We start from the raw sequence: 26078 nt of genomic DNA on the forward strand, positions 1-26078 counted from the left end.
TGTTGTGCCCAAAGTTGAAAGTTATGAAATATTTGTTCACTCGCTGGACTCCTCTGCTTCTTCAGGCTCTACTACTGCAGCTTTTACTGTTGTTCACAATTTCAAATTCGGTTCAAATTCTGGATATCGTGGAGAAGGTCGCTCTTCTCATGGAGGACGTGGTCGTGGTGGTCGCAATAACAGAGGTCGAAATTTCCCTATCCGTTGCCAAATTTGCCGTGGTGAAGGCCACTATGCCTCATTTTGCCAAGAGCGATATACTCGGCCTCCAAATGCTGCAAACATAGTTGAGGCATTCACTTCTTGGTCTCTCAATGATGGACAGGACTCTGATTGGTACACGGATACAGGGGCTACCGCTCACATGACTCATGGTGTTGCTCAGTTGGACAAAACTACTGCATATTCTGGTAAGGACCGTGTTGTAGTTGGTAATGGTGCCTCTCTTCCAATTTCCCACACCGGTACCTTCTCTCCTACCCCCTCACTTCATTTAAAAGACGTTCTAGTTGTACCTGGACTTACTAAAAATCTTGTCTCCATTAGTAAACTTACCTCTGATTTTCCCTTTTCCATCACATTTACTAATGATCGTTTCACTGTTCAGGATCAGAACACAAGAAGGGTGGTGGCAACCAGTCGATGTGAAAATGGGCTCTATGTGGTTGAACGTGGTCATCAATCTTTACTTTTTGTTTTTCCCAATAATTGTCCTCAGGCATCCTTTGATTTATGGCATGCCCGTCTAGGCCATATTTCTCATAATATTATTTCTCTTTTGAATAAAAATAAACAGTTATGTGTTACTTCTTTGCTTCCGAATCCTACCATATGTACTAGTTTCCAGCTTGCTAAAAGTAAACGACTTCCTTTTTCAATGAATAACAATCGTGCCTCTCATGTCTTAGATCTCATTCATTGTGACTTATGGGGACCATCACCTATCCCCTCAAATCTTGGTTTTCGATATTATGTTATATTTGTTATGATCATTCCCGATTCACTTGGTTATATCCTTTAAAATTTAAATCTGATTTCTTTCGCACTTATCTCCAATTTCAAAAATTTGTCAAAAAATCAATTTTCTACTAAAATCAAGGTTTTTCAAAGTGATAGAGGAACAGAATTTACCAGTCACCAATTTCGAATCACCTTATTTTATCGAGAATTCGTCATCAAATGTCTTGTCCATATACGCCATCTCAAAATGGACGTGCCGAGCGTAAACATAGACACATAACTGAAACTGGTCTTGCAATCCTTTTTCACTCTCATGTACCTCTCAAATTTTGGGTTGATGCATTTAGCACTGCCGCTTTCACTATTAGTCGCTTGCCAACACCTCTTCTTGGTGGTCGATCTCCTTTTGAGGTTCTATTTGGTAAGGCTCCTCTCCTCAATTTTCCATCCTTTTGGCTGCCTTGTTTTCCCTTACTTACGTGATTATGCACCACACAAATTAGCCCTCCGTAGCCATTCATCTGTGTTTCTTGGTTATAGTATGTCTCATCATGGTTTTCGGTGCCTTGATCGTCTCACTAATCAAGTGTTTATTTCTAGGCATGCTATCTTCAATGAACTTGCGTACCCTTACAAAAATAATGCTTGTACTGAGCCTTTATCCACTGCCTCAATTTCTACATTTTTAGAACCCCTTGCAACCTCAACCCGAAACACATAAGCACCAGGGACCTCTTTACCTTCTCAGTCCGGTCCTGTACAGGTTCCATGTGGCCCTTGTTTAACTGACGCATCTTGTAGTTCTGTGGCCCCTTCCATTTTGCAGGTACCCATTGATGATGGACCAAGCTCTCCTATCGCAACTGAAAGATCCACTCCGAATCTCTCTCTGGCCCCATCCAGAACCAATCTTCTTGGATCTCATTCGATGCAAACACGGGCCAAATCTGGAATTTTTAAGCCTAACACTCGGGCTCTACATACTTGCCATGCTTCCAATTCTAGTCTTATTCAATCCTTACTCACTATACGTGAGCCCAAAGGGTTCAAATCTGCTGCTAAGCACCCTGAATCAATTGCTGCCATGGATGAGGAGCTTCGGGCCCCGAGTCACAATCATACTTGGGATTTAGTGCCTAGACCGCCAAATAAAATTATTGTGGGATCCAAGTGGGTCTTTCGCATCAAGTATCTTTCTGATGGTTCTATTGATCGTCTCAAGGCCCGTCTTGTTGCTAAAGGATACACTCAACAACCTGGACTTGATTTCAGTGACACATTCAGCCCAGCTGTCAAATCCTCTACTGTTCGAGTTGTTCTTTCTTTGGCAGTTTCCAATCACTGGCCACTCCATCAACTTGAAGTGAAAAATGCCTTTTTAAATGATATTCTTCAAGACGAAGTCTATATAGAACAACCTCCAGGTTATGTTGACTCTAGATATACTTCTCATGTTTGTCGGCTTCGCAAAGCTTTATATGGGCTCAAACAAGCTCCATGGGCCTGGTTTCATCGTTTTAGCTCCTTTCTTCTCACTATTGGGTTTTCTTGCAGTCGAGCTGACTCATCTCTATTTGTCCTCTCCAAAGGTGCTGACTTAATCTATCTATTATTATATGTAGATGATATAGTAGTAACCAACAACAATTCCGCTCTTCTTGATGCCTTTATTGGGAGATTAATTAAGGAATTTTCAACCAAGGATATGGGCTCCTTAAGCTATTTTTTGGGTCTTGAGGCGCATCGGACTACCTCTGGCCTTTTTCTCAGTCAAGCCAAGTTTGCACATGAAATTTTGCAGCGTGCCAAACTTGTTGATAGCAAACCTGTAAGCACACCCATGGTCATCGGTAATCATCTTTCCACTGTTGGTCCTGATTTTGATGATCCATCGCTCTACAGATCTCTTGTTGGTGCTCTTCAATACCTCACTATCACTCGACCAGATATCGCTCATGCTGTTTCTGTTGTGAATCAATATATGCACAAGCCTTCACTTTGTCACTTTCAAGCTGTTAAACGGATCGTACGCTACATAAAGGGAACTTTGCAGTATGGTCTCTCTTTCACTCCGTCCCCTTCCAGTAACATCCTTACGTACTCAGATGCTGATTGGGCTTACTGCCCTGATACACGTCGATCTATCTCTGGCTATGCTATCTATCTTGGTGATAACCTTGTCTCCTGGAGTTCTAAGAAACAACCGACCATATCTCGTTCAAGTTGTGAATCAGAATATCGGGCACTAGCTAATGCCGCTACTGAAGTCAAGTGGCTTGGTCACCTTCTTCGTGATCTTAAGGTGAAATCTTCTTCTTCTCCGATTTTACTTTGTGACAATCAAAGCTCCGTCTTTCTTGCTGCAAATTCGATTTCTCACAAACGCTCGAATCATATCGAGCTTGATTACCATTTTGTGCGAGAATTAGTGGCTTCGGGAGAACTTCAGATCAAGTATGTTCCTACAAATCTTCAGCTTACTGATGTGTTTACTAAAAGCCTTGGTCGTTCTACATTCATATTTCTCCGTTCCAAGCTCCGCATTCGAGATTCACAAATGCTAGGCTTGCGGGGGGAGGGGGGATTTCACAGTAAATCAAGAATCTGCTGGAGTGATTTCTGCAAAAGATAAAATCCCTTGATTACAGCCTATAGATGTCCATGATTTGAGTTAATTTGTATTCATTTTATGAATTAATTTCTGCTGTAATTATGTACAGAACATATTATATATACACACACTTCCACCACCAAAGAATTAAGGTGGCTTACATATCATTTTTAAACTTCTTATAAAAAGGGAACGAAGGACTATTGTTGATGCAACAGTAAATTAATCCAATTTTACTGTGCATGATGTCATTTTTTTCTGTGGTCAGACAAATGTTCTTCTACACATCATGACATTAGTATTAAAAAAATAATAATAATTTTAATATATAAAACAACCATGAGTAAAAAAAACCCCCGCACAGTGCGGAGAGATGACAAACCATGTATGGAGACTTGATAAATTCTTCGCATAGTGCAAAGTATTAAAATAAAAAAAACTCTCCGCATTCCGCACATTGCGGAGAGGAAAAAAACTCTCTGCACAGTGCGGAGAGAGTTGAACCATGTGTGGAGTAAAAAATGGTGCGGAGAGAAAAAAACTTCTCCGCACAGTGCGAAGAGAGTTGAATCATATGGGGAGTAAAAAAAAAAAATTCGCACAGTGCAAAGAGATGGTAAACCATGTGCAGAGAGTTGGCAAAGTTTTCGCATAGTGCAAAGAATATAAAAATTAAAAAAACAAAAAAAAACTCTCCGCACAGTCCGGAGAGAGTTGAACCATGAGCGGAGTAAAAAAAAAGTGCGGAGAGGAAAAAAACCTCTCCGCACAGTGCGAAGAGAGTTGAACCATGTACGAAGAGTTGGCAAACTCTTTACACAATGCGGAGCAAAAAAAAAGAATCTCTCCGCACAATACGAAGAGATGACAAACCAACTCTCCGCACAGTGCGGAGAGAAAAAAACTCTTCGCACCGTGCAGAGAGATCAATAATTTTTTCTTTTTTATTCTTCTCTACTTTCCCTACTTTTTTCCATTTCTTTACGCAATATCTATTTTTCCTTACTTCTTTACTGTGCGGAGAGAAAAAAACTCTTCGTACCGTGCAGAGAGATCAATAATTTTTTCTTTTTTATTCTTTTCTGCTTTCCCTACTTTTTTCCATTTCTTTACGCAATATCTATTTTTCCTTACTTCTTTACACCATTTATCTTTCTTCTCTCCTACAACTCCATTTCTTTTTCTCTCAAACTCCTCTCTCTCAACCAAATTGTAAAATTTTTGTTCAATTCATATTTTATCTTTCAAACACCTTTTTATTGTTCAAGTCAAACTTTAATATTGTGTTGAAACTCATCGAGAAATCAAGTCGATCATCCTTTTAGATGCTTTGATGAAACTTATTTACTTGTTCAAACTCTAAGTACTAACCTTTGTTCTACGGTCTTGTTACAATTTCTCGTGAACTCTACTAGCAAGTTATCAAAATAATGTATCTTAAGCTCATTCATATCTTGCTTCTGGTTAAATTAACTATTTCTTGGATTTGTAAGATTGCTCGATTTTGTGATGTACCTAAATTTATATACAATATCATACTCTAAAAATGGAGAAAAGAAGCAAAAAAGGAAAATGTTAAAAAAGAAAGAGAAGAAAAAGAGATAATGGAAAGATAATTTTTTTTTTCTGAAAAGCATAATCTTTACTATGTAAAATTATTCCATGTTTATAATTTGCTCAAAATTGAATAGAAAGTTTTCTAAAATGATTTACAAAAATTTGTCTAACAGATCCCCTTCTTATGAAAAGCATAAATACAAGACCATGCTCCATATGTCATACAATAACAAAACATATATTTTTTTAATACTCCAACATTATATTTCCCAATTCTTTGCACAAACACAAAAATGTAATGTTTACCTTTGGAGCAAATGATCACATTTTTCTTAAAAGTTTGTTACTTTGTGTTTTTACCTTATATGACTTATGATAATGTTTGATTGTTAATATAGGCACATTTTACTACTAACTAATTAATGTTAATCATTATTGCTTATTAAACAATCTTGCGTTACATGAAAAATAATCATAAATTCGACCAAACTACTAGCACTAATGATCTTACTTCTGACCTAACTTCCCTTTCTGATTGAACCGGTTGGAAAATCTTCCTCCCCCGACAAAGTAGTTTCGCTTCACTGTCCAGCCGACTAAGATTCTTTCAAGAGAGAGCAATATATAATAAGTCTTTAAACGAGAAAATAATATATACAGGATACAAAAAATCTCGTCAAGCTCTAAATCTAATTTCATTGTAATCTCATATATGTAGCAATTCTCCACCAAAATTCTAATTTATTCACATAAATTCTGAACATGATAGATAATTTGCATTTGTAGATTAATTATTTTAGTCGATAGATAATAGGGCATGGTAAAAATATTGGCCCAAAAAAAGTTTTAGTTCACCCCAAGTGGAAACTTCATCTCTATTTGCAGAGAGATCAACTCTCTGCAAAATGCGGAGAGATGGTCCTTTTTTTATCGGTAGTTTTTTTCTTTTTCCCCCCTCTACTTTCCCTACTTTTCTCAGATGTATATTCTTCTCGATGATTTTTGACCATGAATTTTTGACAAAGGTATATAAGTTTTTCATCTTTTACTTCAAACCTTAAAAGATTGTTTCTAATATGATATCTATCTATTTTTAGCTTGTATAAAATACAGATTATAATGAACGTGTTTACTATTTTCCTTATTTAATCTACTTTATTTAGTGAGCAATGCTTTTCATTTGTTAGGATGGCTTTAAAATGGGAAAGTCACTTGAAAAAAAATTAGCAATTTCATAACCACCATTTTTTTTTAAATTTCCGGAAATACAATTATATAAAAAGAAAACAATATTGAATTACAACATACTTAAGAAATTCAATATTAAATAATTTTTATACATTTATAACAAATTATAAATCCGTATATGCTGCCTACCGTATTTACAGTTTTTCGTATATACTGCCTACAGTATTTATGCAAGTCGATTTATAACTTTGTACTCAGTCTTCAATTTTTCAATATTGAATTATACAAAATTTAGAAATATAATATTCACATTTAAATGAGAAAATAATGTATACAGGATACAAAAACTCTCGTCAAGCTCTAAATCTAATTTCATTGTAATCTCATATATGTAACAATCCTGCACCAAAATTCTAATTTATTCATATAAATTCTCAATGTGAAAGATAATATGCATTAGTAGGTTAATTTTTTTAGTCGATAGATAGTAGGGCATGGTAAAAAGCTTGTTCCCAAAAAAAGTTTTAGTTCACCCAAAGTGGAAATATTATCTTTACTTGCGGAGAGATCAACTTTTTTCGCAATGTGCGAAGAGATGATTCTTTTTTTATTGGTAATTTCTTCTTCTTTTTTCCCTCTCCGCTTTCTCTACTTTTCTCAGATGTATAAATACTGAGAATGCAGAACACCGTACATTCACTTACCAAAATGAATGTAAAAAAAAATTCCAAATTTTTATTTTTTCAACATAAGCAGAAAATAAATATTAAAATATATGAAACACAAAATATAAACGCATATGAATATGAAAGTCGATTTATAACTTTGTGCTCAATCTTCAATTTTTCAATATTGAATTACATAAAATTTAGAAATATAATCTTCACACTCAACTCAATCATATCAACACTGTCAAAGCATACATGCAAAGTAGTTTGTTTAACTTCATATATTTCTTATTTAAGTATGGGATATACAAGTATATTTTTTTCTAAATGATACAATACTGTTATGCAATTGTAAAAATAATTTACAATTATTTTTTTATATCATGAAAATATTTCTAAATATTACTTTAAAAACATTTCAAAAAATTAAAATTCATATTCTAATATAAATACGATAAATCTACAATTAACCTATCAGAAACTCATCAAATCAGCCTGTACTTCGAAATCCATTTTGTAGTTTTGAACAGTTATGATAAGATATTTCAATCCCAATATGAAAGGAAAGGAAAAAAATGAATAAAATATGGCCACCGCTTTCTTTCTCTCACTAAAACCACCTTCCTTTCCCTCCACAACGACTCGCCACCACCCAATTCGGCCTTCATCCGCCGATCCCAAAGCTCATAACCACAGATTTCCCCCTCAAATATCCTTCTCATCATTCAGAAATAACAATGGTATCCCATCAGAAACAGAGTGCCCAGTGCCACTGGATCAGCAGCCCATCAATGAATACCAGGCCCTTTCCAATTCATTCCCTTTCTCATGGGCATCTGGTAGTCTTGTTGAGTATTGTGCACGGCTTTTTGTCACTGGGGCATCTTTTGCACTCTTAGTGGGCCTACCCGTTTCTTGGTTCGGGTCAGTTGGCCCCAAATCCGAGCCTCTGAGATTGGTATTTGGAGCTGCTTCAAGTGGGTTTTTTGTTGTTACTCTTGCTGTTGTGAGGATGTATCTGGGTTGGGCTTATGTGGGAAATAGATTGCTCAGTGCCACTGTTGAATGTAATCTTGCATTATTTTCTATCTTTTGGGTTGTTTTGCTATAGAAGTTTCTGTTTTTTATTTTGTACTTTTGAGATTGATGGAGTATTTTATGACGTGGTGACAGATGAAGAGACAGGCTGGTATGATGGCCAGGTATTTTCCAATTTTCTGTTTTCCAGCATATTTTCATTGCATAGTGGGCATTAATCTTTCAGTTAAATCATTTATAATATGACTGTTTTGGTTTTACAGGTGAAAATGACACTGAATATGCGATCCATGTTATTTAAAAATAAACTGTTTTAGATGTTAATGCTGTTAGTGGAAAAAAAATTAAACTGAATTGATATATGTGAAAACCTGCTAAGAATGTGTCTTGGTTCTGGCGGAACTTATGGGGGGTTTGAATTCCACATCAAAAGTATGGACTTCCTTTGCATGTTTGATATAGGCTTTGGGCTCTCCAACTTCAACCGCTAACTTTTGAGGTACTGACCTTTAATATGTAAATCAAGAATGTGTTTAACTTTACAGAAGCCTGTGAGGGTGTCTTAGGAATCAGGAAACCATGTCCAAAACATGAATGTTTGTTTAAGGCCCTCTGTTAGCTCTTCAGCTAAAGCAAAGGAACCTATCCTATGGATGTAGGTTCTGAGGGACAAGCAGCTAAGAGCTACAACTCCTATTATACTTTGTAGAAAGTTGGTACTACAAAATAGAATTCCTAAATCCTTGAATGAACGATACTGGACTAAAGGAAGAAACGAGTTCCAGGCCCAATATTCCTTTCTAAGGAATAGTGTGAGGGCCGTACATTTCCATATAGATAAGAGTTCCTCCCGATGGGGCTGGGGGGAAACAATCTCCAAGAGCTAGGAGTTAGAGCTGAGCTCATTAGCTGTTAGCTAGAGTTCCTCGCACTAGAGAGTTGAAGACTTCTTTTATATGGGAAATAGAAAATTGCAAGCTTTTCTCTAAGTTGCTGATGCTCGGTGGTTGTTTACGTCTAAGGATTTTGAATGGCTGTGTGAATGGATGACAACCTGCGAGAGTATGTCTACTCGTGTGATTTTTGCCATGCACGTGCCTGATTAAATTAATGGAAGTTAATTGGCCTATACATTTGTTTGAATGCACGTTGTTATTTATTATATACATATTTTACAAATCTTTTATTAAGCTCTGTAAAAGTTACACGTTCTGAATTACCTTGTTAATTACTGGAAAATTAGAAATGCTTGATCACAAAGTCATATGAGGCTAAAATAAGCAATATTAAAAATTCAAAAATGTGAACAGTATACTGTTCTAAGATTTATATGCAGATGGAAGTTATTATATGTTAGTTATTGAAAAAAAATTCTTGAGTATTTTTTAATAGCTGTGTATTTTCAATGCACTAGCATGTGGTATATGTCCCAAAGAAGTCTAATCGGTGGTGAGGGCCAATATTCATTGTAGAATAAAAAAATTATTTGGATGATTTAAGTTTTCTCAAAATTTTTGTGTTTTGCTGATTTCTAATATCTCTGTATATGCTTGTGATCCAATTTTACATTTGCATCCTGTAGCTATAAGAAAATCCCTGGTGAAGAGAGTTATACAAGTATCAATTATGTAGAACTATTGAATTTCATGAAATTGTTTAAAAATGAGACCAAGTCTGAATGAAAATTTTATCTATTGACAGTTAAATGGCCATTTCAATTTTCACAAAGACTGATATAAATTATTGAGGCTTGACTCGAACTTTTATCGACAGATATGGGTGAAGACTGCAGAAGTTTTGGCTCGTGATCGGCTGTTAGGTTCATTTTCTGTAAGTAATTCAATACCCTACGGGCTATACATAGTTGAAGATTAATCTTGAATGAATATAGTTTGTGCTTCAAATCCTGTGTCTGTGATCATTGAATATTTGTTGATGCTGTATGGTTACTCAAGCCAATATCCTCTTGAATAGCTTCCAGGACAAGGGCCTGAAGCAAAATAATGAACTCCTTGAATTTTAAAATAATCATTTTTTATAGTGGTACCGTTCCTCCTACGAAGGTACTTGACAAATAATCACTACCATTAACTCAAACTAATCTAAAGGTCTGAATTTATTTTTGTAAAACCCTTTTAAATCTCAAAATGGGCCCCACCTAACACCAATCGAACCATAAACAACTGAGAATTGAAATGCTCAAATTCACGCTTTGCTACCAGGAAATTTCTCCACTTGGTAAAATGCCAGGTGATAAATCCAAACCCCTATTCAGTCAAACTCCAACTTCTATTTAATTTTCATTTTATTTTTTTACTAATAATTGTTCGAATTCACCGTTTTGCAATGGTTTGACTTACTAATATGACTGGCTTAAGATTGATTATGAGATTGTTAGTTCAGCCACAAAACTTAACCAGTATATTTATTTAGGTTGGGGTGGGTGGCATGGGGTTTGGGTTGGTCCATTTTGAGATTTTAAAGGGTTTTAATAAAATAGACATAGACCATTAGATTAGATAATGACTTAATGTAAAGGTTGTGATTGCTTGTCAAATATCTTGGTAGGAGGATCAGTCCCCTTTTATATTATACTTTCAAAATTATTGAAATTTCATCGTCATATTATTTTCTTTGTTTCTTAGTCGGAAATCAAAGTAGGTTTTTGAATTCCACAAGAAGGAAGGGGGACTTGAAATTGTGTCTTGCGCACATAATTAAGAGGGAAGACATGTACACAAACCGCATATTAAAAATCATGAACCTCAGCTTGAAGAATATATGGTTTATTGCATGTGTTGAATGGCGACAAAATATTTGACTCTTCTAGCAATAGAGGTGGCTATGGGCCGAGCCGGCTATTGCCTAAGGGCCGAGCCTCAAGGACCAAGCTCGGCTCATGAGTTTGTATTTTTTTAATTGATAAAACCGTCTTCATTTATTTGGGTTTGAGACCAACTACTTAAATTTCGAGTAGACAAAGTTAAAAATTGTATACAAACAATTTGTTAAGTGTACACTTTAAAAAAAAAAAAATAAGTATTATAAAATAATAAATTGTATTAATATGGTTAAATTAAATATCGCACACGACATGTAATTTAGTCATATTTATCTTGCAGTTGAGAATGAGCGTCTTACCAATTCTTCATGCACATTATTGCTTCCTAAATATTTTATTTCAGTTAGCTCTTGATTTTGGATAGAATCCTCTTATTTGCATTAAAAGCAGACTCCAAAACTACAGTGCTAATTGGATGTGTTAGTAGGTCTTTTGCAATCGCAGAAATCACTGGCTATCATTGTTCGTACTTTTATCAGAATTCAATTATTTCTTTTGAACTTTTTTAATTGATTTATTCTTAGGCATATTATGATTAAAGTAATTAAGTAATTCGGCAGGCAATGCATTTGGACTTGTGTCCGAATTTGATTATATGTGAAGATACACTACTGCTAGAAGCACCTATTGCATCATATTTATACGTATTAATACCTTCAAATAAATTTAATATTTAAGTGTCGTCTTCTTCGATATCAGCATGATTATTAGGTGCAGAGGACATTCGACTAATATTTGCACTCATTCATTCTGCATATAAATTCATACATTTCACATAAAATTCTAAATTTCTACAAGTGATAGGTGTATTAAAAGTTAAAGCTTTTGAAATCTGATCGATTACGTACTTAGGGGGTGTTTGATAGTCATGTTTATGTAAAAATGCATTTTAGAATAGTAAATTGATGTGTAATGTGTGGTTGAAAAATAAGGAAAAGTTTTTGATTTGCGTATAATATTATTTTAATAACAAATGTCTGGTTGAAAAGAAGAGAGAGAAAAATGCATTTTGAAAAAAATGGCTACCAAACGGGGCTTTAGTACTTGATAAATTGTATCAAGATCCATAATGCATACTAAAGTAAATAATATAGACAAGTCTTCCCAATATTTTTTAAAGTAATATTTTCTAAACTTTAGTTCCATAAAATATATAATTTCACTAAATTCGGGATCATTTTTGTATTTATAAAATGCCCTTGCAATTATCAGCATGTTTGGTTTGGATTAAAATTCGATTTTAACCTGAGTCAAAATCAAACAATCAATATTAATCACATCTTTCATGGTTCCCACAACTTTTCAACCACACATCTCAAAAACTTCTATCACAATCTACTAAAAATAATTTAATTTTAATCCCCACAAACACCCTCTATATAAAGCCTTTCAAGCATCATATAGTTAGTGGGATAGTATATTCCAGATAAAATGTTTGTAAAGTCATAAAAATTTGTCAAAACTTTTTTAATTTTAAAAGCTACAAGCCTATTAGGTTCATTCAAAATAGTGTCGTCATCATTTCTAATATATCTACTGCTATAAAATTCAGTTATTAAATGTTCAAATCATTTGCTTGATTTTAATAATAAGTGGAGTTCTCTCTATGTCTTACGTTACTAACAAATATTTTTGTCTTCGTCATCCCAAATTCAGCACAAAATTGATGAAAGGCTTGTTTTCTACTAGATGAAATCGTGATATATATTAATGCATCCCAATTCTTTGAATTTCAATCTTAATATGTTTCAAACCATCCTACACAATTAAATTAAAAATGACACACAACAAAAATGAAATAAATAATCACCAAAATCGGGCTGCAGTACCCTACACAATTTATCGACAACTAGCTTATTAATACTAGTGTTGTCAAATGTAAAAGAAAGAATTTTTATCTCCCAATGGTATTCTCTAATAATGCTCATATAGCGTTAAATATATTGGTAGCGTTGTGAGGGAACTCAATAAATTTAAAAGCAATAATTTTTTATGCATACACCAAAGTTGGTTTATGTAGTGTGCAGTTGTAGCTATATAACCTCTTTATTCATCACTTCTCATAAATCTGAAGCTAAAGATATAACACCCCCAAATTTTCTCAAATCAATAATCAATTATTTTTTTGTATTAAGGAAATATTCTATTGTATCAAAATGAAAAGTGTTTCTATTTATTCCAACATATCTCGATTGAAGATATTCTTTCACATAGAAGACGAAATATTGGTTGTCTGCTATTGTTAGAGGCAACTCGGCACCGGCAACGAACTTCGCCCTTCCTGTTCAAGCTTTCTCCTCCGAATGCATCCACTTGCAAAGTGTTGTAGGAGCAGAATTGGTGGTTACACTATCAAATTGCAGCTGCATTTGAGAAGCACCAAGAAGCTCATGTTTAGCCGCACATGCTTTATGGTGACGATTGAGGTGGATGGTACCAATGCCCTTTTGCCATGCCAATTGTTGTTGATAGTATTTACATTTTATTGCTTTAGACTCTTCGACTCCATTAACCACAATCCCAACATTTTGTCCGTTTTTCCCTTTCACTTTCCTCTTGCATGGAAAATATCTAATTCCTTCTGTTCTGCTTCGGGAATATCAACGTTATACCTTCTCCAACAGAGGCCATAGACAGGTCCCACGTAGGAATCCCACATGTACAAAATCTACATGTGCGGACCAATCGTCGAACCATCGGGACGAGCCCATATTATAGCCAAACCCATGTTGTGGGCCTGTGGCCGAATTCATGAGACCGAGCCCCTCAAGAAAGAGGGGCTAGGTTCTTTGGCAGAGGACTCTCCAAAATCAAATATATTGAAATGATGGATGTGACAACTCCCAACCACCGCCGCCACAGCCAGCCTATTTAGTCAAATCTGTTGTCACGAGCTACAACTTATGGAAGGAGAGTTGATATTTAGCATTAATACGTTGTGATTGATTGATGCCCATGATGGGAATTTATACCCACATGGATGAGGCCACGTGTCTTATCATCCGACGGTCCACACTCATTACCTCGCACTATAAAAGCTCACACTTAATGCCATTCAAAGGTAATGTAAGTTTAGACTTTGATGCTATAACTATGCTCTCTACATTCTTTATTTTACCCCCAATACTGACCCCCTTTTATACATTGGAGGCTCGTGTTAAAAACCCTCTCACACTCATATATTTCTTTCCAAACTAACTTGATTGTTGAAGTGCGTGCGGCCGGCTCCACCCTCACCAGAGAAGGCCACATGTGGATAACGGTTTGTCCTAGTTTGTAGGAATATTGCTTACGTGGACATGAGAGGTTTTGGGATCTGTTGACCACGTTGGAGGTACATTTTTTAGGGTCAACAAACTTCATCCAAATAAATTGGATTACTACTTCCATGAGCATCTAAATCTGGAATATTTTTGGGAATGGATACTTCCTTGAAACCTACAAATTCATTCTGAAATTGACTTTGCGGCTTCATAGGTAATTCGCTTCTAATACTGAACAAGCCTTCAATAAATGAATGTGGATCCATTTGTGAATTGTGATGAAATGTATAAAATGTGTATTGTAATTTGTATAGTATAGATTGTATAGTAACTATTAAGTAAAGAAAGAGTGTGGAAAGAAATCAAGAATTCAAAGAAAGTTTATGTGTAAGATTGTAATTGTAAATTTGTAGTGGGATAAGTGATATTGAATAATTGAAATTGAAGGTAGAAATGAATATAATAGATTGTAGAATGTAGAGGAGAGTAAAAATTGTTGTTTGTGCGTGAAAAAATTTGAAAATGGGTCGAGGTATTTATAGAGTAAAGATAAAAAATAAACTGGCCATTGGGATATTTATAGAGTAAAAAAAGAAGAAAAAATAATAAAAAACAAAATGGCCAAAATGGCACTTTTATATGTTCAGTGACTAACTGTACGCAAATGGTCACTGAACTTATATACAGTGACCAAAAAAGTGACCGTTTTGGTCCACCCACTAGCCAGGCTCATGAGCTCCCTTGTGGGCAAGCCGCCCACGAGCCAGTGTTTTAAGAGCCAAGCGGTCGACCCAATTGGCTGCTCGGCTCATTTGACATCCCTAGCTAACAATACAAGCGTTTAACTTGGAAGAAAGCTACGGCTTCATTATTTTTCTCTCTCTCATTATTCTAATACCTCATCGTATATTATGTATTTTTTCTTGAACCCTTAACAAGTAGAGGTGCGCCGGATGAAGATAAGTTAAGAGATGAACGGCGAAGGTAGTTGAGACGTTTTGCATAGCCCAGAAGAAGCTCATTTTCATAACAATATCTTCTAGTGAATCATAAACCCTGTACCTAGCAGGGAGCTAAAACCGAAACTGACACAAATTTATTGGGAATAGCCAAACAAGGCTTAGTTTGTTGTGTTTTCTTAAACCGTCATTTAATTTTCCATTCTAACAGTCAGGGGTGGACGCAGAGATTCTTAGTTAGGGAGACACAATCAAAATATTTACAAATTGAATATTTTGTTCTTGATTTTTGAATTATTTATAATTAACCGAGAAAATGCAGATTTACATTTAAAAAATATTTCTTCATTAATATTTTGCTCATCATTTTCATCCATTTGATTTCGAACAGTCATTTTATTAATATTTTGCTCATCATAACCCTATACCTAGCAGGGAGCTAAAACCGAAACTGACACAAATTTATTGGGAACAGCCAAACAAGGCTTAGTTTGTTGTGTTTTCTTAAACCGTCATTTAATCTTCCATTCCAACAGAGTAACAGTCATTAAGGTCCTTTCTGGTTTAGTGTTCACTATTATGCTTTTATACAGGTAAAGCCAGTGCTCACTAGATTAAAGAACACCCTTTTGGTCCTTGGAACATCGTTGATTATATGTGTTGTTCTCCTTGTCAATTCTGAGAGCAGCCAAAAGGATGCTTACATAGTATCTCAAGAACCTGGTGGTAGGTCTGTACCTGGTGTTTACAATGATGAATCTGCAAGATCTTTTGAGCCTGATGCATTTTGTGGGGAACCTGGTATACCTTGAGTATCACCAGGTTGATGTTCAAATGTTGTATATAGTGAAGTATGTGCACTTAAAAAATACCAGTGTGACAAGTCAATCCGCTTTTGTATAGTTTTGGTATGTTTGGTGCGCTGAACGAAGTTAAAATATTGTCTATTTTACAATGCTATACAGTCAAATGGTAATTTTGCCGGTTGGATAGGACAAAATTAAGGCAGGAATGGTATTGTTTAGTACTGGTGTCAAACATGCATTATTTCTTGGGATCTTTGTAATATGTGTATATTTGTAATATCCCTGGTATTTAGTTTTGTCAAATAATTCTTTGTGGCTTTGCACATATGAAGATGTAAATTGTTTTAATACCTCAAGCAGGTTAAATCTAAGTTTTGGTTTTAATTTCCTAAAGATTAATGAACTTTGTTGATTCTGGTCTAAGCTATTTCTATGCTTGTTTAGAAGAGACATTTGGTGAAAACTGTAAATATACTACAAGAATAAGCTCGTAGAAAATTGAAACCAGATTACGACGTCTTTGATTGCTAAACAAAAGAGGGTTGCTGACGCAGATTCACTCAAAGCAACGAAGCAACGTGGGATCATATATTTCCAACAATTTGGAAGTCCAAATCAAAATATCTTCATTTGAATCTTTTTATTTTTTAATTTATTGAAACGTTGCTCTAGAATAGCCTTGAGTAAACGAAGTCATTACCTACTAGAGAAAGCTAGCAAATTGATGATTTTAGTCAGCTTGGGCTCTTCTGAAAAGGAGAACCAATCATTTTCACAGCTTCAAGATCTCCGAAGTAGTAGCTCATGGAATTTATTATTTATCTGAAGCGATGTTATTTATATCTATAACAAGGTAACTGTTCCTGACAACTGATTTTCCCTAATTTTGTTTCAATTGGATGTGCGATATCTCACTCTTCCTTTTTGCAGAATTCATCCAATTCACCCGAGCAATATTCAAAATATTATCAATCATGAAATGCTTCATTTTCTTCCCTATCCTGTTTTTAATTAGTGTCTTCCATTGCTTTCAGGTGAAAAGTCACTCTTGTTACTGGCTATATGTAGGTCAGGGGTTGCCCTTTGTCTTTCCCGCTTGTGTATTGAAAGTAATACTTTCTCTGGTCCTCGGAGTCTTTGCATTAATCTATTCTCTTTCGTTAGCTAGACTTTCTCCTATTTGACACCCTAGCATATGGGACTAGATTGCTAGGGAAAGCTTTTTCTCTAGAAATAGCTACCTATTTCTAGAAAGAATTGCCAATGTTTTAATTAAACAAAGAAAGACATTTTTTTTCTCTCTCTATTTGTAGGTTTGAAGACCCGTTTATGTTAGTCACTTGCTCTTATGGAGACGAACGTCCACGAAAGCACAATGGCATTCAACTAAGATAACGAAAAATGAAAATGGAGTTTGCTGCCCATAAAGAAACTTTCTCGATGCATTGATAACCTTCAATCTTGTCCTTTGTCGACTGTTGGGTTTTTGGTATCCAATAAATTTCGGGCTATAATGTTACTCGGTTTATTTCTCAGTCGACTTAGCCAAATGACTGAATGAGAATTTAACACCACAATCAAGACGACATGACTCAAAGGTTAATTGGGTCATTCGAAGTAATCTAAATATTTTAGTGTTGCTCGTGACCAATCCGCTTCCTTGGATGGCCATAATTTAGAGGGATTACTTGTGAGCCCATTTACCTATCTATTAGGCCTCTACTTTGACCCATTTGTTAACCTACGTATACTTACCTTATTTGGGCCATTATTACAAGATAAATCTCTCTTTTCTCTCTAAGTGAGAGATGTCTTCTCTGCCTCTCTATTCGGTCGGTCTCTGCGTGATTCCTCTTCTACTCTTTTTGCATCTTTGTGATTCCTAAGTGAACTATCTCATTGGCAATCGGGAGTGGAAGTTTGGTTATTGTCTTGAGTCGTTGTTGTCGGCTTGTGGTGTTAGAAGTTGGTAGAAATTGAGTCTGGGCAAGTTGTGGTGCTCAATACACGTTCAACATCGACAAATCAAGTCAAACTTTTACGCTAGCCAGTAGCAACACGCTATTTTCTAAATTAAGGAAAAAAGTTCCCTTGCTCATCCAAACATGAATGTGCTTCAACTAAATAGAATTTGAAAATTTTATTATTTGATTTTGATTTCTTGTTTAATTTAACAAGTTGTCAATCTTCTAACATCTTCTACTCTCCACAGACCTAAATGCGGTGATAGAGAAATTGTTCGTAGGTTTTATGTTGGATAATAGGATCAAAACGTCCTTTTTTTCTTTTTTTTTTTTTGGGTTTCTTCCCTTCATGCTTAAATTATCTCTATTATTTCACTTTTGGCATTGGGGCCCTCAAGTCAATCATTCTTTGTGCAAATTATCCTGACGACTCACTCCATCCATTTGCTTCATCTAGGTATACTCGTGCTGCTTTCCCCCAAACTTCGCTGGACATACATGCAATTATCGCTACAACGCTGAGTATGGGTATGCAATCACCTGGAACGATGCCGTCCAGTTGACTATACATCATTTCGAGCACAAACCACACAATGTTTTCACATGCAACTGCCATTTGTTAGTTGTGAACTGCTTGAGCCGATTTTGCTTTGACGGATCAATGAGTTAGAACACGATCAACATTGCAGCTCTTATACTATTTAAGGGTACATGGTTTGAAGGCTGTTCTATCTTAAGACCATTTTTGCATTCATAGTGGTGCTATGCTTCCTTTTCACTTTTACTTATTGGATGGTTTTTGTCGAGAACTTACTGTTTTAAAATCCTATTACATTCAAATTCTCATGACTATGTCAAAACTATGGGACAGGCTTGAAGAAGTAGAGACCTTTTAGTAATATAAATCTCATCTTATATTAGCTGTACACCTAGAAATTTCTCAAATGGACATATGATAAAGTTTCCTTTCCCATTTGGATTTGTACTTCCTTAATTTATGCTTTTGTGTTGATGAGATACGGATTCATATTGGAAAGAAAAACTACTCAACCTTTCGACTTCCCTGACGGGACAAGGTAGCTTCTGTTACTCTAATGAACAAAGTCCCTACAAAAATAGTGGTTGACGCTATCTTCCCTATTGTACAATAAAATAATAACTACTCAATCTTTTGACTTCCTTGACAGGACAAGGTGGCTTCTACTACTCTGATGAACAAAGTACTTGCAAAAAAGAGGTTAGCGCTATCCAATGAAATAACAGCTACTCAACCTTTTGACTTCCTTGATGAGATACGGTATCTTCTGCTACTCTGGTGAACAAAGCACCTACAAAGAAGAGGCTGGAGCTATATTCCGTATTATACAATGAAATAACAACTAATCAACCTTTCAACTTACTTAATGGAACAAAGCACCTAAAAAAAAAAAAAAACAGAGAGAGGCTAAGGCTATGTTCCCCATTAAGTATGATGAAGAGGATTTGGAGTTGATTTTGTTGTGTTCGTTGCTCACTTCTATATGTTTTTTAGAGATATGATATTATTAGTCGTGATACTCTTACCATTGAAAAAGTTTATGATGATTTGTTTTGAAAAGAGAAGATGAAACATCTTATTGGATTTGATGTTTATGGAGATGGCCTTATTGTCGACGCTAGTTATGGAATGAGCAAATCGAAGTTTAACTTCAATAATTAAGTTTGTAACTGTTGCAAGAAGAAATGGTATATTAAGAAGGATTGCTATTAGTTGTAAAATAAAGAGGAGTTTGCAGCAAATCAGAAGGGAAGGCAATCAGAAATTTTAGGAGAAGCCAATGTTACAGAGATCTGTTTAAGTAATGGAGAACTTTTTATTATTTTTGACGACGACTCAAAATCTGAAGAGGATTTAATTCTTGATATAGTTTACACTTTTCATATGTGTCCTAATTGGGATTCGTTTACAACATATGAATCAGTTTCGAATGGTGTTGTCGTAATGGGTAATAATGCATCCTTTAAGGTAGTTGGTATTGGAAGGGTCAGACTTTAGAAGTTGGATGGGACGGTTAGAACACTTAATGGAGTGAGACACGTTCCAGATTTGAAGAGAAATCTTATCTCCTTGACTACTCTTGATTTAAAAGGGCACAAGTTCATTGATCTTCGAAGGTTGTATGTCTTGTAAAAGTGCCCATGTTGTGTGTCTTGCAAGGTCGTATGTCTTATAAGGTTATGCAAAATCTTTGAAGATCAATTACTAGAGGTTTAGTACTTTGGTAGATATTCGGTTGGGTACAGTACAATTGGATTTTGGTTTAGGATCATGTTGAAGAATACATCTCAGTCGAGTTTAGAGGTTATGGGTAATAGCGTTTTGCCACCACCACCAGTGATGCCATCGTATTCAATTGCTAAAGACAGACCTATAAGAAATATTAGGCCTCCACATAAGTACAAGGAACCTAATTTAGTTGCGTATGCTTTAAGTGTGGTTGAAGATGTTGAGTCTAGCAAAGAAATATTTTGTGGTGTTGATTCTATTTTAGGGCATAGTTTTGTCCAGTTTGTGATTGTTAATTTATTCAGGGATTTTGTTAATCGTGTTTATAATATGAGCAAATTTTGAGAACTTGAGATAATCTTGTTGAGCAGTGTTTGGATTCATTTGTCGTAGTTCGATTTTGTGGAAAACGTGGAGAATTTTGTTCGTAGGAGAATTGGTTGAAGTTCTTGTTAAAGAGTTCAGTTTTTGCCTTGTAATGGAATTTGTTTCCAGGTATATAATTTTATTAAAGATTGATTCATTGCATGAAATTTAATTTGAGGTGGAGATTTGTTAAAGTTTGATCCAAATTTGGTTGGGTATTTGTGAATTTGTTGAATTGGGTTTGAAAGAGGTCAAAATATATATCAAAGAAGAAAAAAAGTCACAATGCCACTGGCTTACTACTCGAGTGACGGGGACAAAATTTTCAGCAAAGAGCTATTGCTCGCCTACTGCTTGCCCGACGTTAGAGCGACTCACCCGGCTGTCTCTTATCATGAGCCTGGCACTCGAGTGCTGTGCTTGTCTGGCTAAAGATCGTTTTCTTTATTTCATGCAATTTTTGATATTCTTTCCGTCTTTAGGGCTTGTATTAGGGTTTTTGACATTGCTTCCATATATAGTAGACACTTCTTTATAATTAGAACAAGTAAGACAATATTGTAAACACAATATCTTTATATTCTTTCTTAGGCCTTACAATGATGATGTTTAGTTGTTTCTTGGATGAATTATGGTCTAAAATGTTACATTTGGTATTAAATAGGTAAAATTCAATGATGGTAAATAAACCCAGAAGAAAAACAAGATCCAAAGTTTGAGGACCAAAATATAAATACTAAAAAGTTATGTCGGACCTCACGGCGAAGATTCAAGAGTGTTTAGAGTCAATTGGATAAAGAAAGACGTTAAAGAGATTAAACATAATCAAAGAATGATTACAAATCAATTTCCAACCGAAAAAAGTTATGCACCGTTTTCAGCCTTAAATTAAGACTCATTTTTGACATAGAAAATGATCAAATTTGAAAATGATGTCTTAAGCAAATTGTAGCCCTTTAAATTAGCTTTTTAACGTATCTTAAATCGCCTCAATCGGACACCAGAATAAAAAGTTATGATAAGAATACTGAAAAATGTGCAATTAGAATTTTTCACCCCAAAGGTGGCGCTGCAGAGCCACCAAAACAAAGCCGCGGCGTCCACACAACTTATTCAACAATGTATATTGTTGACAAGTTGGACACAACAAATAATTTGATAGTGGATCTTCCATTCCACATCATCATTTCCATTAATTTAGTAGACGGAGTACCTAAACTTAAAAAAGGAAAAAACTGGTTGTACAATCCTAAGGGCTGTAAAACCTTACAAGCCCCTCACATGAAGGGGGCCCACAATGATTGTGGGTCCCCTCATGTGAAGGGGTTGTGTGTCTTGCTGTACACAAGAGTGTACAGCAAGCACAGCTACTTAAAAAAAAGGGAATATAAGTTGTAGTACTAAAGTGAATGATGTTGTCAATTGCGCATGATTACAAATTTTTTTTAATCTATTTACAAATGAAGAAAGAGAATACAGATGTGCTATGAGTACAACATAATTTACAGCATGGTTCACATCACACTCACATGTAAGACGTGGGGTCCATAATTAAAATAATTGCGGACCACACTAATGAGAGAGAGCTGTAAACGTACAGCCCTACATGGACTGTACAAACAACAATTTCTAAGAAAACAACATAGAAGTCAACTAAAAGTAGTAATTTCGAATGTACTTGCTTTCGGTCCAGTAGAGGTGACTAAACTAAGAAGGAAATACATGGAAACATATTTGTATCATGGCCTTTGACCATTAAAAAATAAAAAATAGAAGTTAAAGATCAAAAAGCCAAAAATACCCTTCATCTTGTGTAAACAAAGGAGAAGAAAAAGAAAACCTCTCACACAGCCGGGATCCAATCGATCACGCCAATCTCGTAGTCAACCCAATGTCGACCACCACACAACCTAGTCATCAACGACTATGATATTGATGAAATATGGTTTAGATTAAATTTAACATTTATTTAGTTTATTGTTCAGTATTCTTATGTGGATTTTTGCGATTCTTTACGGTTAGTTTTATTAGTATTGGCTATTTTTAGGGTGGAGATCATTGAAAATCTACGCCATTTTTTTTTTATAGTGAATGGTGAAAGAGAAGTCAATGACGATTATAAACAGTTGCCATTGCTCTTGACTGTTTAACAATCGGCCCAACAGACTGTTTTGGGCCCACCGTTGACGATAGGCCCAATTTTTTTTGGCCGATTTTTTCTTAATTTTTTCATTGTTTAATTAATTCTTTCCTCTTTATTATAATTTATATTTTTCTATTTTAAATAATATTTATATTCCTTATTTAATTCTCATAGTTTTCTTTTGTTTAATTTATTATTATTAATTTTGGTAATAATTTTAAAATTTCTTAATTATTTTCTTCTTATTATATTTCTTTCCAATTTGAAATACTTTTTAATATTCTTCCTTCAATTTTTTATATTTTTATAATTTGCTTTAATTTAAATTAATTTTTTATTTTGGTATTTGATTTTTATTTAATTTAACTTTTTTAAATTTCTTAATTTTTTTCCGATTTAAAATACTTTTTAATATTGTTGCTTTAATTTTAATATTTTTATAATTTTTTAATTCATCTTTCCTTTTTTATTTTGGTCTTTAATTTATATTTAATATAATTTTTTTTCTTAATTTGTTAAAATTTCTTAATTGTTTTCTGTTTATCATTATTTATTTATTTTTTTCAATTTAAAATGATTTTTATAATCTTTCTTTAATTTATTTTTATTTTTCTCTTTTAATATTTAATTTAATTTATTAATTTTTTTCCTTAGTTTTTTAAATTTCTTAATTTTTTTCTATTTATCATAATCTAATTTTTTCAATTTAAAATGTTTTTTTTATATTCTTTTGTTAATTTTTATATTTTTAAAATAATTTTACCTTGTATTTTTATTCTTTTATTTTGATATTCATTTTCATTTAATTTAATTTCTTTTTTCTTTAATTTTTAAAATTTCTTATTTATCCTAATTTAATTTTCTTTCAATTTATAATGCTTTTTAATATTCTTTATTTAATTTTAATTTTTTATTAATTTAGTTTGTTTTAAAATGATTTTATTTCTTGTGTATTGTAGTTACAATTTGATATGCTTAATTTTCTAAGACTTTGCTTTATTCCATTATTTCTTGTAGAAGGTCCTAACATTTGAATTTTGTAGAATGAAGTCCTGTCTTGATGCTGAGTTGAGACAGATGGTAGGAAAATGTACTTAGAACAGTATCTTTGACAGTTTTAATACTGTAATGGAGTTGCTTGATAATTAGCGCATAGATATGCTACACCACTCCTTCTTGTGGTCTTTGTATCAGTTGAGATTGGTGGAACAGTCCAAGCATATCATTGATACATATTATGTCAGTTACTTAGGTTAGTTAACAGGAATACCCTCCACTTCAACCTCGAGGACAAGTTCGCTAGTTTCTCTATATTTGAGTTTATACTTATAACTGGACTGAAAATTACGAATGATAAAGCAGCGAACGACGGCACTCAAAGAAACAATAGGTTGTACGACGCATATTTTTAGGGACAGAGGATGGTCTTTCTACAGCAGTTGATTGGCGTAACTAGGGGGTGCGACCAGATTTTGGACAAATTGAAGTTGTGATTGGTCTATATCCTTGAAAACATGGTGTCATTACAAAAATATTGCAATTGACCTTTTTCATTTGGAAGTTGTCGACGATATCAATGCCTTCAACAACTATCCGTTGCGGGTTAGTATCACCAATTTTAAAATATTTACATAACTTAGCCCCCGTTTGAGAGTGCTTTTTTACTCCCATAAAATTGATTTTTGACCTGTTTTTAACTATTCCAACCGTTATTTTTTACTTCTTCACTTACAAGTGACCCCCATTTGTCTCCCTAATGGTCAAAAAGCAATTCTTATAATCACTACCGAATATGCCCTTAAAAAAAGTGCAATAACAGTTGCCAGTAATAAATAAATAAATATGTATATCAATTACAAACAACATTTATTTATTTATTTACACTCATTTAGCGAATTGTCTATGCGGCACCCAGAGGTAACCCACACCCAAGCGCAGGCCTCCCAGGCTAGCCTTTCATCCATGTAGCCACATAGTATATTATGCCCTAGGTCCAATCAACTTTGGACATAAATACTTTTATATATATAATTAATGCAATAAAATGACAGATCTATTATTTAATTAATAGACAATTAAATCTTCGTAATTTGTTAATCACAAGGAGTTGTGATTGTGAGATACAAATTACATCTGATTGAATCTTAAATCGTCAGTGGTCGTAAGTAATAACGAGATACGAATATCGTTATTACGGATCGACCATCACGTGTGGCATTTCTTACTTGTGAAGTAAGTAGCTGATCTCACAAGCTAAAGTGTGGTGACACTTAAATGAACACGTAAATGTTTTGTTATAGAACAAAATATTGGAGACCCGTCGAGAGATTCCACATGGATAACTATCTGAGTGTCAGTGGTTAATCTCTAACATTCGGTAGTGGAATTGGTCCTTTGACTTGAGGTCGTCATGGTTCCTTATATGAGGACAGTCATAATTTGGCGGTGTTGGATGTTGCTCTGAAAAGGGGCCGCTAATAGGACATCGTTCGGGTACGTTAAGAATCGTATGAAGGTTGTGATTGATTAATAAAGGATTCGTCACTCTTAGATAGTAGGAGATTATGATCTGTGTTTCATTCAATTAAATCGATGATGAAATCCTTGGCCAAGGTGTACTCATAAGTCGAAAATGAGTTTTCGACTTATATTGATTTAATAGTGGAGTGAAAGATATGATCGATGATCGAGATTGACGCAATTTCATATCTCGTAATTAATCGGATCATATTGACGAAGGGATTATAGTTTCACGATAAACGAACGAATTTGATTTTGTCATACCACGTGACATTTTTCGTCACATGTATTGCCCTGACACATTGCTATATGTCAATCAGGGACGGCGAGTGTGAATTGACGATAAATTAAAAGGGTGTTTTAATTTATCAATTTTGATTAGATCAAAATAATATTTCACGTCGTTAGGTATCGTGGTCGGGAACCTAATGGGTCGCACACATAAGAGAATTGGAAGATTGCAAATTGCCAATTGGTTAATTTAACAATCGTTGGATAAATTAATTAATTTGATTTGTTATTTATATTCCCGAATTAATTAATTGGATTAATTAATTCACGGACCGGGTTTAATTATTTGGCTTAATTAAATATTGGACCGGACCGGACCGAGCCCGTTTGTGTTTATATAAATACATGGCTAGGGTTTGAGGTCCATATGGTTTTCATTATTCTTGCTGGCACAAGAGAGAAAACCCTGGTAGCTGCAATCTTGTTCTCTGTGTGGATTACCGTTGGAGGCTAGACAATTGGAAAGCTGTGAATGGCGAATCAAGATTGTTTGAACGAAAAAAATAGCAAAGAAGTTCGCAGATCTGGAAAAAGGTACAATCTTATCACAATTTCTATCTAAACACAAAGACGATTCTTGGTGGGAATCGAAAATTATTTTAAATTCCGCTGTACATATATAAGTAGATTCCCAAC

At 34.5% G+C, this 26078-nt stretch overlaps 1 protein-coding gene across 1 annotated transcript; it reads left to right on the forward strand.

The window, feature by feature from the left end:
- The first annotated feature begins 7524 nt into the window (after nt 1–7524).
- Nucleotides 7525–16223, forward strand: LOC111375209 (uncharacterized protein ycf36). The gene is made up of 4 exons (XM_022998009.1): nt 7525–8051; nt 8158–8186; nt 9796–9852; nt 15680–16223. Exons 1-4 carry the CDS (start codon nt 7571–7573, stop codon nt 15896–15898), a joined length of 786 nt encoding a protein of 261 aa, XP_022853777.1. The 5' UTR covers nt 7525–7570; the 3' UTR covers nt 15899–16223.
- The last annotated feature ends 9855 nt before the right edge of the window (nt 16224–26078 follow it).

This window comes from Olea europaea, unplaced genomic scaffold, assembly GCF_002742605.1.
Source record: "Olea europaea var. sylvestris unplaced genomic scaffold, O_europaea_v1 scaffold1349, whole genome shotgun sequence".
Classification (NCBI taxonomy): domain Eukaryota; kingdom Viridiplantae; phylum Streptophyta; class Magnoliopsida; order Lamiales; family Oleaceae; genus Olea; species Olea europaea.